At 45.1% G+C, this 15,900-nt stretch overlaps 1 protein-coding gene across 1 annotated transcript in view; it reads right to left on the bottom strand.

Annotated features, from left to right (window-relative positions):
* LOC124805569 (myrosinase 1-like) overlaps window positions 1–11,257 on the bottom strand; it is a 128,157-nt gene extending 116,900 nt beyond the window's left edge. Inside the window, exon 1 of the mRNA XM_047266135.1 lies at window positions 11,113–11,257. Coding sequence (XP_047122091.1) covers window positions 11,113–11,257 — 145 coding nt within the window. The remainder of the gene's footprint in view (window positions 1–11,112) is intronic.
* Window positions 11,258–15,900: the final 4,643 nt, after the last annotated feature.

The following is a 15,900-nucleotide window of genomic DNA, read 5'->3' as shown; positions in this document are numbered from 1 at the left end:
AGGCCTTACTAGGGATTGTGCGTTTGAATGTGACTGTGGCCTTCCTTATTCGGATACAATGGTACGTGATGCAATTGCACAGAACGTTTCTGATGTTCGTATACGGGAACAAATTTTGAAACTAGTTAATCCCTCCCTTCAGCAAGTGATAGACATATTAGATAGACAGGACACACTTGACTGTGCTCAGGAATCTTTTGAAACTTCGCCAGCAGTGTGTAACATTAACCGGCCGGCCGGGCGCGCTGCGCGGCCCGGTATACTACCCTCGCGCACGTCTGCGCAGCTGCCCCCACGCTCTACACCAGGTGTGCCACGCCAGCACACAACTGCAGTGAAATCATGCCCGCGGTGTGCAACTAGACATTCGCGTGAACATTGCCCGTCATGCCAAGCTATTTGCTTTTTCTGTAATAAGAAAGGACATGTTCAAAGTGTTTGCCAGAAAAAGCTCAGATCAGACAATCACAACAATTCCAGGCCTTTTGCTTCGCGCCAGAATCGAACCAAGGACACTCAGGCTCGTGGACCTTCGCCCATGGACATTCATGTAGTTACTTCCACCCCGTCCAGTGCCACTTTCTCTAACAGTGACTGTGTTCGTCCCACAACAAGTGTGCGTCGACGTCGCCGGAACTCACGTCAATTAGCAAGTGATGCTGCACCTGTATCTGTTCACATTGCACAAAACAGTCGCTCTTGTCGTCAGCAGGACAATAAACTTTTTGTAGATTTGGACTTTAATGGCAAGGTCATACCATTCCAGCTCGATACCGGAGCTGCAGTTTCATTGCTCAATCACGACACGTACAAACAACTGGGCAAACCTCCGTTGCGTGCCGCAAATGTTCAGTTAAAAAGTTATTCAGGACAGCTTCTCCCTGTGTTAGGACAGTGCACCCTTCTTGCAACATACAAGGGACAAACAAAACTTGTGTCATGTTACGTTCTTCGTTCTTCTACTGCAGTGAACTTGTTTGGTTTAGATTTAATACAGTTGTTTAACATGTCTATCGTAAATCAGGTCCTATCAGTGAATCAGACTGTGCCTTCAGACAGTGTTCTACATCTACATCCACACTGATACTCCGCAAGCCACCCAACGGTGTGTGGCGGAGGGCACTTTACATGATACTGTCATTACCTCCCTTTCCTGTTCCAGTCGCGTATGGTTCACGGGAAGAACGACTGTCTGAAAGCCTCCGTGCGCGCTCTAATCTCTCTAATTTTACATTCGTGATCTCCTCGGGAGGTATAAGTAAGGGGAAGCAATATATTCGATACCTCATCCAGAAACGCACCCTCTCGAAACCGGGCGAGCAAGCTACACCGCGATGCAGAGCGCCTCTCTTGCAGAGTCTGCCACTTGAGTTTATTAAACATCTCCGTAACGCTATCACGGTTACCAAATAACCCTGTGACGAAACGCGCCGCTCTTCTTTGGATCTTCTCTATCTCCTCCGTCAGACCGATCTGGTACGGATCCCACACTGATGAGCAATACTCAAGTATGGGTCGAATGAGTGTTTTGTAAGCCACCTCCTTTGTTGATGGACTACATTTTCTAAGCACTCTTCCAATGAATCTCAACCTGGTACCCGCCTTACCAACAATTAATTTTATATGGTCATTCCACTTCAAATCGTTCCGCACGCATACTCCCAGATATTTTACAGAAGTAACTGCTACCAGTGTTTGTTCTGCTATCATATAATCATACAATAAAGGATCCTTCTTTCTATGTATTCGCAATACATTACATTTGTCTATGTTAAGGGTCAGTTGCCACTCCCTGCACCAAGTGCCTATCCGCTGCAGATCTTCCTGCATTTCGCTACAATTTTCTAATGCTGCAACTTCTCTGTATACTACAGCATCATCCGCGAAAAGCCGCATGGAACTTCCGACACTATCTACTAAGTCATTTATATATATTGTGAAAAGCAATGGTCCCATAACACTCCCCTGTGGCACGCCAGAGGTTACTTTAACGTCTGTAGACGTCTCTCCATTGATAACAACATGCTGTGTTCTGTTTGCTAAAAACTCTTCAATCCAGCCACACAGCTGGTCTGATATTCCGTAGGCTCTTACTTTGTTTATCAGGCGACAGTGCGGAACTGTATCGAACGCCTTCCGAAAGTCAAGAAAAATAGCATCTACCTGGGAGCCTGTATCTAATATTTTCTGGGTCTCATGAACAAATAAGGCGAGTTGGGTCTCACACGATCGCTGTTTCCGGAATCCATGTTGATTCCTACATAGTAGATTCTGGGTTTCCAGAAATGACATGATACGCGAGCAAAAAACATGTTCTAAAATTCTACAACAGATCGACGTAAGAGATATAGGTCTATAGTTTTGCGCATCTGCTCGACGACCCTTCTTGAAGACTGGGACTATCTGCGCTCTTTTCCAATCATTTGGAACCCTCCATTCCTCTAGAGACTTGCGGTACACGGCTGTTAGAAGGGGGGCAAGTTCTTTCGCGTACTCTGTGTAGAATCGAATTGGTATCCCGTCAGGTCCAGTGGACTTTCCTCTATTGAGTGATTCCAGTTGCTTTTCTATTCCTTGGACACTTATTTCGATGTCAGCCATTTTTTCGTTTGCGCGAGGATTTAGAGAAGGAACTGCAGTGCGGTCTTCCTCTGTGAAACAGCTTTGGAAAAAGGTGTTTAGTATTTCAGCTTTACGCGAGTCATCCTCTGTTTCAATGCCATCATCATCCCGTAGTGTCTGGATATGCTGTTTCGAGCCACTTACTGATTTAACGTAAGACCAGAACTTCCTAGGATTTTCTGTCAAGTCGGTACATAGAATTTTACTTTCGAATTCAATGAACGCTTCACGCATAGCCCTCCTTACGCTAACTTTGACATCGTTTAGCTTCTGTTTGTCTGAGAGGTTTTGGCTGCGTTTAAACTTGGAGTGGAACTCTCTTTGCTTTCGCAGTAGTTTCCTAACTTTGTTGTTGTACCACGGTGGGTTTTTCCCGTCCCTCACAGTTTTACTCGGCACGTACCTGTCTAAAACGCATTTTGCGATTGCCTTGAACTTTTTCCATAAACACTCAGCATTGTCAGTCTCGGAACAGAAATTTTCGTTTTGATCTGTTAGGTAGTCTGAAATCTGCCTTCTATTACTCTTGCTAAACAGATAAACCTTCCTCCCTTTTTTTATATTCCTATTAACTTCCATATTCAGGGATGCTGCAACGGCCTTATGATCACTGATTCCCTGTTCTGTACATACAGAGTCGAAAAGTTCGGGTCTGTTTGTTATCAGTAGGTCCAAGATGTTATTTCCACGAGTCGGTTCTCTGTTTAATTGCTCGAGGTAATTTTCGGATAGTGCACTCAGTATAATGTCACTCGATGCTCTGTCCCTACCACCCGTCCTAAACATCTGAGTGTCCCAGTCTATATCTGGTAAATTGAAATCTCCACCTAAGACTATAACATGCTGAGAAAATTTATGTGAAATGTATTCCAAATTTTCTCTCAGTTGTTCTGCCACTAATGCTGCTGAGTCGGGAGATCGGTAAAAGGAGCCAATTATTAACCTAGTTCGGTTGTTTAGTGTAACCTCCACCCATAATAATTCACAGGAACTATCCACTTCTACTTCACTACAGGATAAACTACTATTAACAGCGACGAACACTCCACCACCGGTTGCATGCAATCTATCCTTTCTAAACACCGTCTGTACCTTTGTAAAAATTTCGGCAGAATTTATCTCTGGCTTAAGCCAGCTTTCTGTACCTATAACGATTTCAGCTTCGGTGCTTTCTATCAGCGCTTGAAGTTCCGGTACTTTACCAACGCAGCTTCGACAGTTGACAATTACAATACCGATTGCTGCTTGGTCCCCGCATGTCCTGACTTTGCCCCGCACCCGTTGAGGCTGTTGCCCTTTCTGTACTTGCCCAAGGCCATCTAACCTAAAAAACCGCCCAGCCCACGCCACACAACCCCTGCTACCCGTGTAGCCGCTTGTTGCGTGTAGTGGACTCCTGATCTATCCAGCGGAACCCGAAACCCCACCACCCTATGGCACAAGTCGAGGAATCTGCAGCCCACACGGTCGCAGAACCGTCTCAGCCTCTGATTCAGACCCTCAACTCGACTCTGTACCAAAGGTCCGCAGTCAGTCCTGTCGACGATGCTGCAGATGGTGAGCTCTGCTTTGATCCCGCTAGCGAGACTGGCAGTCTTCACCAAATCAGATAGCCGCAGGAAGCCAGAGAGGATTTCCTCCGATCCATAGCGACACACATCATTGTTGCCGACATGAGCGACCACCTGCAGATGGGTGCACCCTGTACCCTTCATGGCATCCGGAAGGACCCTTTCCACATCTGGAATGACTCCCCCCGGTATGCACACGGAGTGCACATTGGTTTTCTTCCCCTCTCTTGCTGCCATTTCCCTAAGGGGCCCCATTACGCGCCTGACGTTGGAGCTCCCAACTACCAGTAAGCCCACCCTCTGCAACTGCCCGGATCTTGCAGACTGAGGGGCAACCTCTGGAACAGGACAAGCAGCCGTGTCAGGCCGAAGATCAGTATCAGCCTGAGACAGAGCCTGAAACCGGTTCGTCAGACAAACTGCTGGAGAGGCTTTCCATTCAGCCCTCCGGAATGTCTTTCGCCCCCTGCCACACCTTGAAACGACCTCCCACTCTACCACAGGTGAGGGATCAGCCTCAATGCGGGCAGTATCCCGGGCAACCACAGTCGTAGCCCGATCAGGGGATGCGTGGGACGAGCTGGCCGTCCCCGACAAACCCCCATCCGGACCCCCACAGTGATGCCCATTGGCAACAGCCTCAAGCTGTGTGACCGAAGCCAACACTGCCTGAAGCTGGGAGCGAAGGGATGCCAACTCAGCCTGCATCCGAACACAGCAGTTGCAGTCCTTATCCATGCTAAAAACTGTTTTGCAAAGAACGTCTGAACTAATTTACAGAGAGCGCAATCAAATCGACAAAATTTAAACGGTTATTAAAATACAAGATTGCCTAGTAAATGCAGTAATGCTGCTACTTGCGCACTGCTGACACTGCTCGGCGGCGGACGGAGACTAAGCGAAATTACACAATTCAGGTACTAAAACGCGATGCTACATTCTCAAATACTATAATACGCTCGAAATTTATGAATTAAACAATGCAAGTACCAAAAACACGCAAAGAAATTAAGAATTAAACTATGTAACAAATGAGTGAGCTAGGAGTATACGACTTGCTGCTCAGCTGCTTATCCAACGGCGGCAGGGAGCACACTGACTGTGACCAACCGACACTGGCCGTTCAAAACAAAAACAGTAGACAAACGACTACGCGAATTTACACTATTCAGGTACTAAAACGCGATGCTACAACTCTCAAATACTGTAATACGCCCGAAATTTATGAATTAAACAATGCAAGTACCAAAAACACGCACAGAAATTAAGAATTAAACTATGTAACAAACGAGTGAGCTAGGAGTATACGACTTGCTGCTCAGCTGCTTATCCAACGGCTATGTAAAGAATTTGCAGACATTTTTGCACCGGGCCTTGGTTGCGCTAAGAACTATGAAGTACATTTGGAACTGAAAGTCAACGCGCAACCGAAATTTTTCAGAGCGCGCAATGTTCCCCACGCATTGCGTGATGAGGTCGCAAGAACATTAAACTATTTAGAATCACAAGGTGTGAGTGAATGTGCGCAATGCCTCTTCCCTTTCAGCTCCGCTTCATCGCTTACGCTGTACAGGTGTTCCGTTCGTCTGGACGACGGAATGCGAACGCGCCTTTCGCCAGTTGAAATCGGCGTTGCTTTCTAATACTTGCCTTACGCCATTCTATCCCCAGAAACCCCTTTTGTTGATGGTAGATGCATCGGATTTCGGGATCGGTGCTGTGCTTGCGCACAAAGTTGGCTCGCATGATCGCCCTACTGCCTTTGCGTCCAAATTGCTCTCATCTGCGCAAAGAAATTATTCACAGATAGAGAAAGAAGCTTTGGCTCTCGTCTTTGGTGTTACTAAGTTCCATGATTTCTTGTATGGTCGTCACTTTACCATCATCACAGACCACAAACCTTTGACGTCGCTTTTTCATCCGCACAAGCCTGTACCCCCGCGTACAGCGCAGAAATTCATTCGCTGGTCTATTTTCCTCTCGCAGTACCGCTACGATATCTTGTATCGGTCCACTGCTAAGCACGGAAACGCCGATGCGTTGTCCCGTTTGCCTGTTGCTGAGGATAAAGCATTCGATTCTTCCGAACTTGCTTGCATGTTCATTGATTCGGAAACCGATAAAGTGGTCGACTCGTTTCCCATTGATTTTCGTCGTGTAGCTACAGCCACAGCTGCTGACCCTGTCCTTGCTACCGTTTTGCGTTTTGTTGCTACGCAATGGCTTTTGTCAAAGTCTCGGATCGAGGATCCGTTGGTTCGCAGATATTTTGCTCATAAGGAGAGACTTTTTGTTCGACATGGTGTTTTGTTGTTGCGTTCTGATAATGATCAGTCCAGAGTCGTGGTCCCACGTTCGTTACAGTCCTCTGTCTTACGGCTTCTTCACCAAGGACATTGGGGTATAGTGCGAACGAAACAACTTGCTCGTCAGCACTGTACTTGGTTCGGAATCGATGCTGCGATTACGAATATGTGTTCTTCTTGCATGGCGTGTGCCGAACAACACTCCGCACCGCCGCGGAAAGTCTTTGCATGGCCAAAAGCCACTTCCCCTTGGCAACGCTTGCACATCGATTTTGCTGGTCCATTCTGGAATGCTCGATGGTTGGTTCTGGTAGATGCCTTCAGTAATTCTCCTTTTGTTGTCCGGATGTTTTGTTGTCCACGACGTCCTCTGCCACCATCCAAGCGTTGTCTGCTATCTTTTGCATTGAAGGTCTTCCACAGACTATTGTTTCCGACAATGGCCCACAATTCATGTCCGCAGAATTTCAGTCGTTCTGCCAGGCCAATGGTATTCAACATCTGACATCCGCGCCGTTTTCGCCTCAGTCAAACGGTGCCGCTGAACGAGTGGTCCGGACTTTCAAGTCACAGCTGTTGAAGTTGAAAGCGTCGCATTCTCGGGAGGACGCATTGTTGCTCTTTTTGTCTTCGTATCGCTCTGAGCCCCGGCTGAGTTGCTCCATGGTCGTCCTCATCGAACCTTGATGTCTTTGCTGCATCCGCCGCATCAGGTTCCTATGCAGCGGCAGACTCCTGCTTTTGCTCCAGGCGACGTTGTATTTTATCGCAACTATCGAGGTTCACGGCGTTGGCTCGCAGGGCGCATTCTTCGCTGCCCCGGCCGCGCGATGTATTTGGTTTTGGGGGCCTCTGGTGAGGTGCGTCGGCATCTCAATCAGCTGCGCCTCTGTCGTCGCACGGGTTCTGCCGCTCCCCGTCTGCTTTCAGTGACGGTGCCGTCCGTTCAGCGCCCTGGGGACCCATCTACTGGCTCGCCTCATCCCCAGGTGTTACCGACGATGCTTTCCATTTTGCCCCATGGCGACGCGCCACCGCAGCCGCCGCCGCCGCCGCCTGTTCTCCCGCCGGCGCCGCCCGCATTCGACGCTTCGCTGCAGCCGCCAAGCGCCTCCCTGGGTCACGCGCCGCCGATCGCTTCCCGGGACCAGCTGTCCTCCGCCATGGACCTCTTGCCCGCTCCGGACCACATGACGTCATCGCGCGTCGGGTACCCCGACGCAATGGAGGTCCACCCTTCTGCCCCTCCTGTCTCATTACGGGCGCATACACCGCATGTTGACATGCACCCTGGACTAGGTTTTCAGGCGTTTCCTAGCTTCCCTCGGACCGAATGGCCGGGTGTGGGTGGCACAGCCTCGCCTGTTGTTCGGCTCCCCATCTCATCGCATACGTCAACATCGGGTCCTCATCACGGCGGTCGGAAGCCTTATAACACGACCGTTCGCCGATTTGCGGGGGAGGAATGTGGTGTCACCGCCAGACACCACACTTGCTAGGTGGTAGCTTAAATCGGCCGCGGTCCATTTAGTACATGTCGGACCCGCGTGTCGCCACTGTGTGATCGCAGACCGAGCGCCACCACAAGGCAGGTCTCGAGTTACGGAATAGCTCTCGCCCAGTTGTACGACGACTTTGCTAGCTACTAGACTGACGAAGCCTTTCTCTCATTTGCCGAGAGACAGTTAGAATAGCCTTCAGCTAAGTCCATGACTACGACCTAGCAAGGCGCCATTAACCGTATCTGAAGATAGTCTTATTTGTATTATCAAGAGCGATGTACCACAAGGATAGAATAAAGTTAAGTATTCGAGGAGCTGCATACTTTTCTTATTAGAATTCACTACTTATCCTGTTCCAGAATTCACGCCCGTCTGCGTTAGATAGCGTGCATTTAGGCCGCATCTATCTACAAGGTGTTGGCACATTTACCAACACATCAGTGATGATGATGATGATAAGAATGATTGAAACTGTTAAATGAATAAAATGTTTGTGATCAAAGTCTACTGTGGTATTTACGTTATTTTTGATATTTTAAGAGGATGTGAAAAATCTGTAAATAGAAGATTTCACTACGATATTCTACAGACGACGTAGCCTCACTTAGTTACGGAAAAAGTCGCTTATACAATCAGTCACGTGGTCCTGGAGTATTCGCAGAGAATGCGGCAGCAAAATCTACAGTTCAATCTATCACCGTTCTGGAATTTTGGAAATTTGTGCTAAGGTCTTAAGAGACCAAACTGCTGAGGTCATTGGTCCCTAAGTTTACGCACTACTTAATCTAACTTAACCTGACTTACGCTAAGGACAACAAACACACCCATGCCCGAGGGAGGACTCCAACCTCCGACGGGGGCAGCCAGACCGCGTTCTTATCCCGCGCGGCCACCGTTTTCGCTATGGAGAGTTGCTGTAATTGGTGGAATATAAGCTTGCTGTAGGTTTCAAGGGTGAGTGTTTCTGGGCGTTCACGAAAACGAAAACGACTTCATCAAATTCGGATAGAATAGAGAGAGGGGGGGGGGCGAGGAGGGAGGGAGAGAGAGAGAGGGAGAGAGAGGTGGGGAGGGAGAGTGTGAGAGAGTGAGAATATGAGAATGTGAGAGTGTGAGACTATGAGGGAGAGGGTGAATGTGAGGGTGAGAGGGTGAAGGTGAGGGATTGTAATGGGATATCAGTCTGAGATGGATGAATTGAGAGAGAGAGAAGTAATAGTTAAATGATGAGGACGAGAGTGTCTTCTTATTCGCCCACAGTCGCAATTTTTTGAAAACATAAATTCTTGGAACGAACTCCACATTCGTACGCCGAAATCCTACTAACATGATGAATTCTGCTGCTTTGGAGAATTCCTGCCTTGTCATTAACAGCTTCTATTTAATGACTGTCACTACAAACATCTAGAGCTATAATCCATTAAACGTTTCTTTGTAGAGTATTTGTCGTGGGTTTTGAGTCCTGTAGAATTTTGTAAATGACAACATTTTCTCCGGTTTGGCTGAGCGGTTCTCGGTGCTTAAGTCTGGAACTGCGCGACCGCTACGGTCGCAGGTTCGAATCCTGCCTGGGGCATGGATGTGTGTGATGTCCTTAGTTAGGTTTAAGTAGTTTTAAGTTCTAGGGGACTGATGACCTCAGATGTTAAGTCCCATAGTGCTTAGAGCCATTTTTGAACCAACATTTTCGCTATGGATTTCTGTATTTTAATGTCCGCAGTTGCAATTTTTATAGTTTGTTACATACTGGAGGTGTATGTGACGAATGCTGACATGAGCCATATAAACGCACATCCTTTCTACTTATTTTACTGATTCTGACAGCTACTGAGTTTTCAGCATCTTAACCACCAAGCTGCGTAACGACGACTCAGCAAGTCATATCTGCGCAAATTTCTTCCGCATATTCTATTAAATAAAACATAAATTAATCTCTGTAAGTCATAAATATTGGGGTAACACTAGACTAGCATTTAAGCTGGAGTAATTTTGCTGTAGCTGTGTGGAAGGAGGTAATTGTGGTACTCTACATTTTACAAAAATATGAGATAACCTTTTTCTTTATATATGGGAAGGAAAGTGGTTCAAGAGCTAGGTTTATCCATTTTCTGTTATTTTAACCCACTGCAACAAAATGTAAATAGGAACAACTCGCGACACTTCGCCCTTGCTGTAAGTTATTGAGTGAGATACATTATAGTATGTTATTAATGCTTCCGTCACAGAAATATCTTCGTTACAAACAATCCAATGGCACCTTCACAGATTTTTCTTTCTTTTATCCATCCGTATACATAGCATTAAAACTTTACCAACACTGGCGGGACAGCAAATCTTTTGCGTTGGTAATTAATTTAGCATTTTACTTACCACAAGCGTTTATGTTACGGCATTCCGTGTTACAAGTGCTCGCTTATGGACTAACCTCCCCCGCACCGTCAAACAACGAGCAATTTCCCCCATTTGAAAAATAAAGGAATGGTTTATCTCTTGATACAATGGTACCTCTTCATTACTGTTTATTGAACCCATGTAGCCTATGATCAGCTTTGTCAGTATCAATATCTCAAATCACAGTCACGTTGGATTTAACGCCTTGTCTCCTATTTCCTTTCCCCTTTTTTGCTGTCCTCTTTTATCTTCCTCTCTTGCTAAATTTTGGTTATGCTGTGATGTAAATAAGGTTTTTATACTAACATAAGCAATGTATGTAATTTACAATTGTCGTTTAAAACTAAGCATGTCTGCCATGGTAAGTGAAAGGTGTCTATTAATGGTAAATAAGCAGAAACTAAATAACCAAACATATACAGGCATTACTGCCACTCCCGATGTGAGAGATATTTTTGGTGGCATAATATCTCTCCAGTACTGTTTTAGTCTATTAGTGCGCCACGATTCCATCAAGTATTAGCTACCTGTAAATTTCCTATAGACAGTGGCCTCACTGACATTCGTCGCAAAGACAAATAACTTTTTGCAGCTCCACTAATGATTGCGCAGAGTCATAGATGAGGAAATAGATAACAATTTTGGGACGAGATGTCTCGTTTCCCATCACAGATTTCGGACAGTTAAGGGGTAGTATAATGTGTAAGGTCCGTAACTCACCGCTTACGTTCCACGCGCCTTCGATCTGGTAGGCCGCGGTAGCGACACCGAACATGAAGTCCTCAGGGAAGTCCAGCGAAGCGTTCTGGGCGGCACAACCGTATACCGCCAGAGCGGCGGCAACCAGTAGACGGAAACCTAACATGCTGCAGGAGGGAGCAGACTACGACAGCTGGGCCCGGCGCAGCTCTGACCACATTTATATGGCACGGCGCTCAGATAACGAGAGAAAGAGCGAGTCAACAGCTGCCAATTGGCAGTTGGATATCACGATAACGAAGTGGCGAGTAAGCGCTATGATAATGCATTCACGGCGTGGACGCGATACCTCGCTGCTGACAGGGCAGGCGGTGTAAATTGAAGTAGCCTCTTTCAGACTCTACGCAAAAGAGCGAGTCAACAGCTGCCAATTGGCAGTTCGAATAACGACAACGACGTGGCAAGTAAGCGCTATGACAATGCTTTCACAGCGTGGACGCGGTATCTCTCTCATAATAGGCGGGTGGTGTCAATTTAAGTAGCCCCTTTCAGACCCTAGGCAGCAGCGCTGGATATTTGATGACTCAAATATCACAAAAGCACCGAAAAAGTGCTGTTGTGCCAAAAAATTTACAAAAATATGCATAATGACATACAAAAACTGAGCAGATGGGTGTAGCGGTCGCGCACTGAGAATTCCGCAGAAAGTTCATTATGTAGACAGACAGTTCATCCATTCCGGAAATCTGGAATCTCGAACATTTCTGCCTGTTATCGACATTGATAATGACGAGATATCGGTCCCAGGGACTCCAAGATCTTGGAGAACGTTTTAATTTCAATAATATGAATGTGACTTAAAGTCAAATATCAATAAAGGAAAGACATTATTCCTCATATGACGGATATCGGAATTTATCCATCAGTTATGTGAAACAAAAATTTGCAGATTTCTTATAAAACTTGAAACGTCATATATATGTGCAATAATCGCTAATGGATAACTGATGATAGATCAATTCTGAAGTGCCTCATATGAGCAACAGTCATTCCTTACCTGAAGTTCGACTTTTGCCATTGCGGCCCAGTCAGCCTGAAATCGTAATTACTGATTGTTTTAATTTAAAGTATGACGTCGGATAACTTATGAGAAAAGAAATATTTTTTGTGTGATATAATTAGAGAGTAACAACTTTGTTTTTTTTCCTTTACTTGTACTGTGAAACCTTGCTTCTTCCCAAATTTCATGATTCTTGACCAACAGGATATACCCAGTAGGTTTTTACGGGTGAATTTGTTAGAATCAGAATATGTCACATAAATTGTCGTATCTTTTGACTGCACTGACTTAGAAGCTTCTATTGTTTCCACCAGCGAGAGACGTAGGCATTAGTATGTGACATAAATTTCAACTTGATAAATGTTCTGTTTTTGCCCAACTGAGGTACGGAATCCTAAAAATACAGTATGACCTAACAATACTGAAATGCTATTAAATTCCTGTCGTAAAATAAATTAGTCCGTTTGTGATAATAAACTATTTATTTAAGAATTAAATGCACTTAAGTAACAAGCTTAACTATGGAATTTGATGTTGTTGTATACTTTTTACTAACACTATCGAAACATATGTAAATTTTTTACATCATCATTTCTACTTCAATCCATTTGCTCTCATTTGTAGTATACTGTGAATACCTTGTGCAAATTCTACAGTAAAAAAGATTTCCTTCTACCGGTCAACCATGCCTTGGACTTCGACAAACTTTTTTTCTGCTAAAAATGACACAACAAAGCATATTTAAGATAGACTATACCATTTGAATCTAAATCTAAATAATTAAGCGAGAACTTTTTACCTTCGATTTTTTCCGACACCTTTTCCATTTCCTTTGATACCTCTTTATGTAGTTGACCATGAACAGTTTACAATTTATGCGCAACATTTTTCACTTGCCCTATCTGCTTCACTATTGGCACTTCTGACTGCTCTAGAGCAGCAATGACAGCAGGAAGAAATCCATACTCTGAATACGAAAGCTTGCCTGAAACGTAAGTGTTAGGCTTTAATTCTTGAGCCAGTCCAATTCAAGCAGCTTCACTGCTATCAAATGAATCAATGATGCTTTTCGTAGCATTGAAGTTCTGGCAGTAATATTTGCTGGCATCATTCTAGGACCCCGGTCTTGTGAAGATGATATCAAGGAAATTTCTGGAGCCGGCCGGAGTGGCCGTGCGGTTCTCGGCGCTACAGTCTGGAGCCGAGTGACCGCTACGGTCGCAGGTTCGAATCCTACCTCGGGCATGGATGTGTGTGATGTCCTTAGGTTAGTTAGGTTTAATTAGTTCTAATTTCTAGGCGACTGATGACCTCAGAAGTTAAGTCGCATAGTGCTCAGAGCCATTTGAACCATTTCTTTGAAATTTCTGGATCTAACAACTTCACCACTGTAGCACGTGAAGGAGCTATCAAAAATACTTTTTTGCCACACTCAATAAGCGTGTCAACATCACTGAATATACTAAGAGCCTCTTCTGTAACTTTGTGTAATGTGTTAGCTAAACTAGTCACGAGCATCATTTTACTGTTGATAACCATATTTTTTATTAGCAGCTCGTTGTCCGAGTTGTCATAGTTTTTCTGCAGCTTCGGCTGACCTATACCTTTCTTAATGTTGAATAATCAGGAACAGATTTGCCTGTGTATTTTTCTAATGATTCATGAAATTTTGGATGGTTTGTTTACCTTAGAACATGTAATATGAAGTATCGCTATGTAAGGTGGCAGCTTGAATGAATGTTAATTTCGCACCTTACATGAGATTTTACAAGTCGAACAAGTAGATTGATATGTCACCTGACATACTTCGCCGATAGTGAGCAGATTTGCCTATCAAAACGTACAGTATGTAATTGAAAGGGATGACACTCTGTTCGACGGTATTGACACACACCAAACCCAAATCCTGCATGTCAATGAGCTAAAGGTGAAAAAAGCTGCAGCAAGAAATGTTTCAGTTTGGGGACAGACGCGAGTTGCACAGTCATGGCACGCATACAATGAAAGACTTCTAACAGGGGTCTGTCACCTAAGGCAAGAGAGACAACGAATGTGCTGGGCGATACTTCGAGGGGAGCAGGTAGCGGCCCAGCGCTGCCTGCGACAGAGAAGTTCTTTAGAAAACTGCGTTCGGGAATTTCCAGATGGATACAAACAGGCCAGAGATGCAGCTGATTACGTGAAAGGTCCATGATGTTCTCGTCATGTACGAGTGTAACTTTTAGGCGTCAGGAGCGGGCACAAAATGTCCGATTGGCTGAAATAAACTCGGAAGGAGTAAAAGGGGTGATATTTCGACGCAATTTTAAGATAGGCCCTTTACGATTGGCAGGCTTAGTTTCCACAAGATGAATGAAATGCTCCCATTGGTCTGAAAAAGCTGTGACGTGAAGCACGAAAGGACACAGGTGGGGGACAGTTTGCTGCGAAAGACACAATATCGAAAACTTGAGGGACTCTCCTCTGAACCAGCGTCAAGTGTAGAACAGGGCGGAACATGCTCTGTACGACGCCAAAAGTGTAATTTTAGTGTGAACATTGTGTTCACTTTGGCTGACGTTCAGCTAGAAATTAGTTGAAGAGTCGCTGAGCCGGCGACTGTGGCCGAGCAGTTCTAGGCGCTTCAGTCCGGAACCGCACTGCTGCTACAGTCGCAGGTTTGAATCCTGTCTCGGGTGTGGATGTGTGTGATGTCCTTAGGTTAGTTAGGTTTAAGTAGTTCTAAGTCTATGGGACTGATGACCTCAGATGTTAAGTCCCATAGTGCTTAGAGCCATTTCAACCATTTGAAGAGTTGTTGAGCTCCGATTGTGGAGAAATGAAACAGCTCAAATGGTTCAAATGGCTCTTAGCACTATGGGACTTAACATCTGAGGTCATCAACCACTGGACTTAGAACTACTTAAACCTAACTAACCTAAGGACATCACACACATCCATGGCCAAAGCGGGATTCGAACCTGATACCATAGCAGCAGCGTGGTTGCATTGAAAGAGCCATGTACCTAATTGTTCTTGCTAGAACTGAGAGGGCGTTGAAGAATACACGCTACTCCATCTATGCACATGTATATCGCCATATTTTCTAGACTAGGTATGAATGCACGTTTTCTCACCTAGCAAGAAACCTAGGACAGTTTGAGCTGATAAAATCAGTAAAGATTTTGATTAGCTGTTTGTAGGATTTTCAGAGGGCGAGAGTAGCCTTGCAGACGACAGCACGTCGCAGCTAAAGGTAAGTGCCGCTGGCAGAGGTGTAAAATTGTTGGATCATAAGCTTGCATCCACTGTGAACTCGAGCAACCTTGAGTAATCTTTTGCTCACATGGTCAGAAAAACTAACTATCCTCAATAGACTTGATTGTCATCCCAAATAGTACCGAATTTAGACCTGGAATCGGATAATTTGTCATTTGTCATTTGTACTTCACTGTCAAGAAATAAGACAAATCTTGTAGAGAACCTTCTATTTAAATTTGATATTGTTGTGTTCAGTGTTATTTCTGCTGATCAGGACGTAATACATAATCTTGACAATTGTCCTGAAATTGCCATGTCACAATCTATATAAACCCATGTGCTTCTTTGACAACAAAAGAGAAATTAAACAAATGTTACAGCTAAACACCGCTGTGCTCTGTCAAAGAATAAGGGTCCACTCCAGCAATTTATTCTAATGACGCTAACGCACTCACAGGGTGTTTTTACTGATGTCTAACGAATGTGAAAAGGAGTGGAGTGTCAGAACT

The sequence above is a fragment of the Schistocerca piceifrons genome, chromosome 7 (assembly GCF_021461385.2).
Source record: "Schistocerca piceifrons isolate TAMUIC-IGC-003096 chromosome 7, iqSchPice1.1, whole genome shotgun sequence".
NCBI lineage: Eukaryota > Metazoa > Arthropoda > Insecta > Orthoptera > Acrididae > Schistocerca > Schistocerca piceifrons.
The sequence above is the reverse complement of the archived record's forward strand: the minus strand, read 5'-3'. Positions and strand labels throughout refer to the sequence as shown.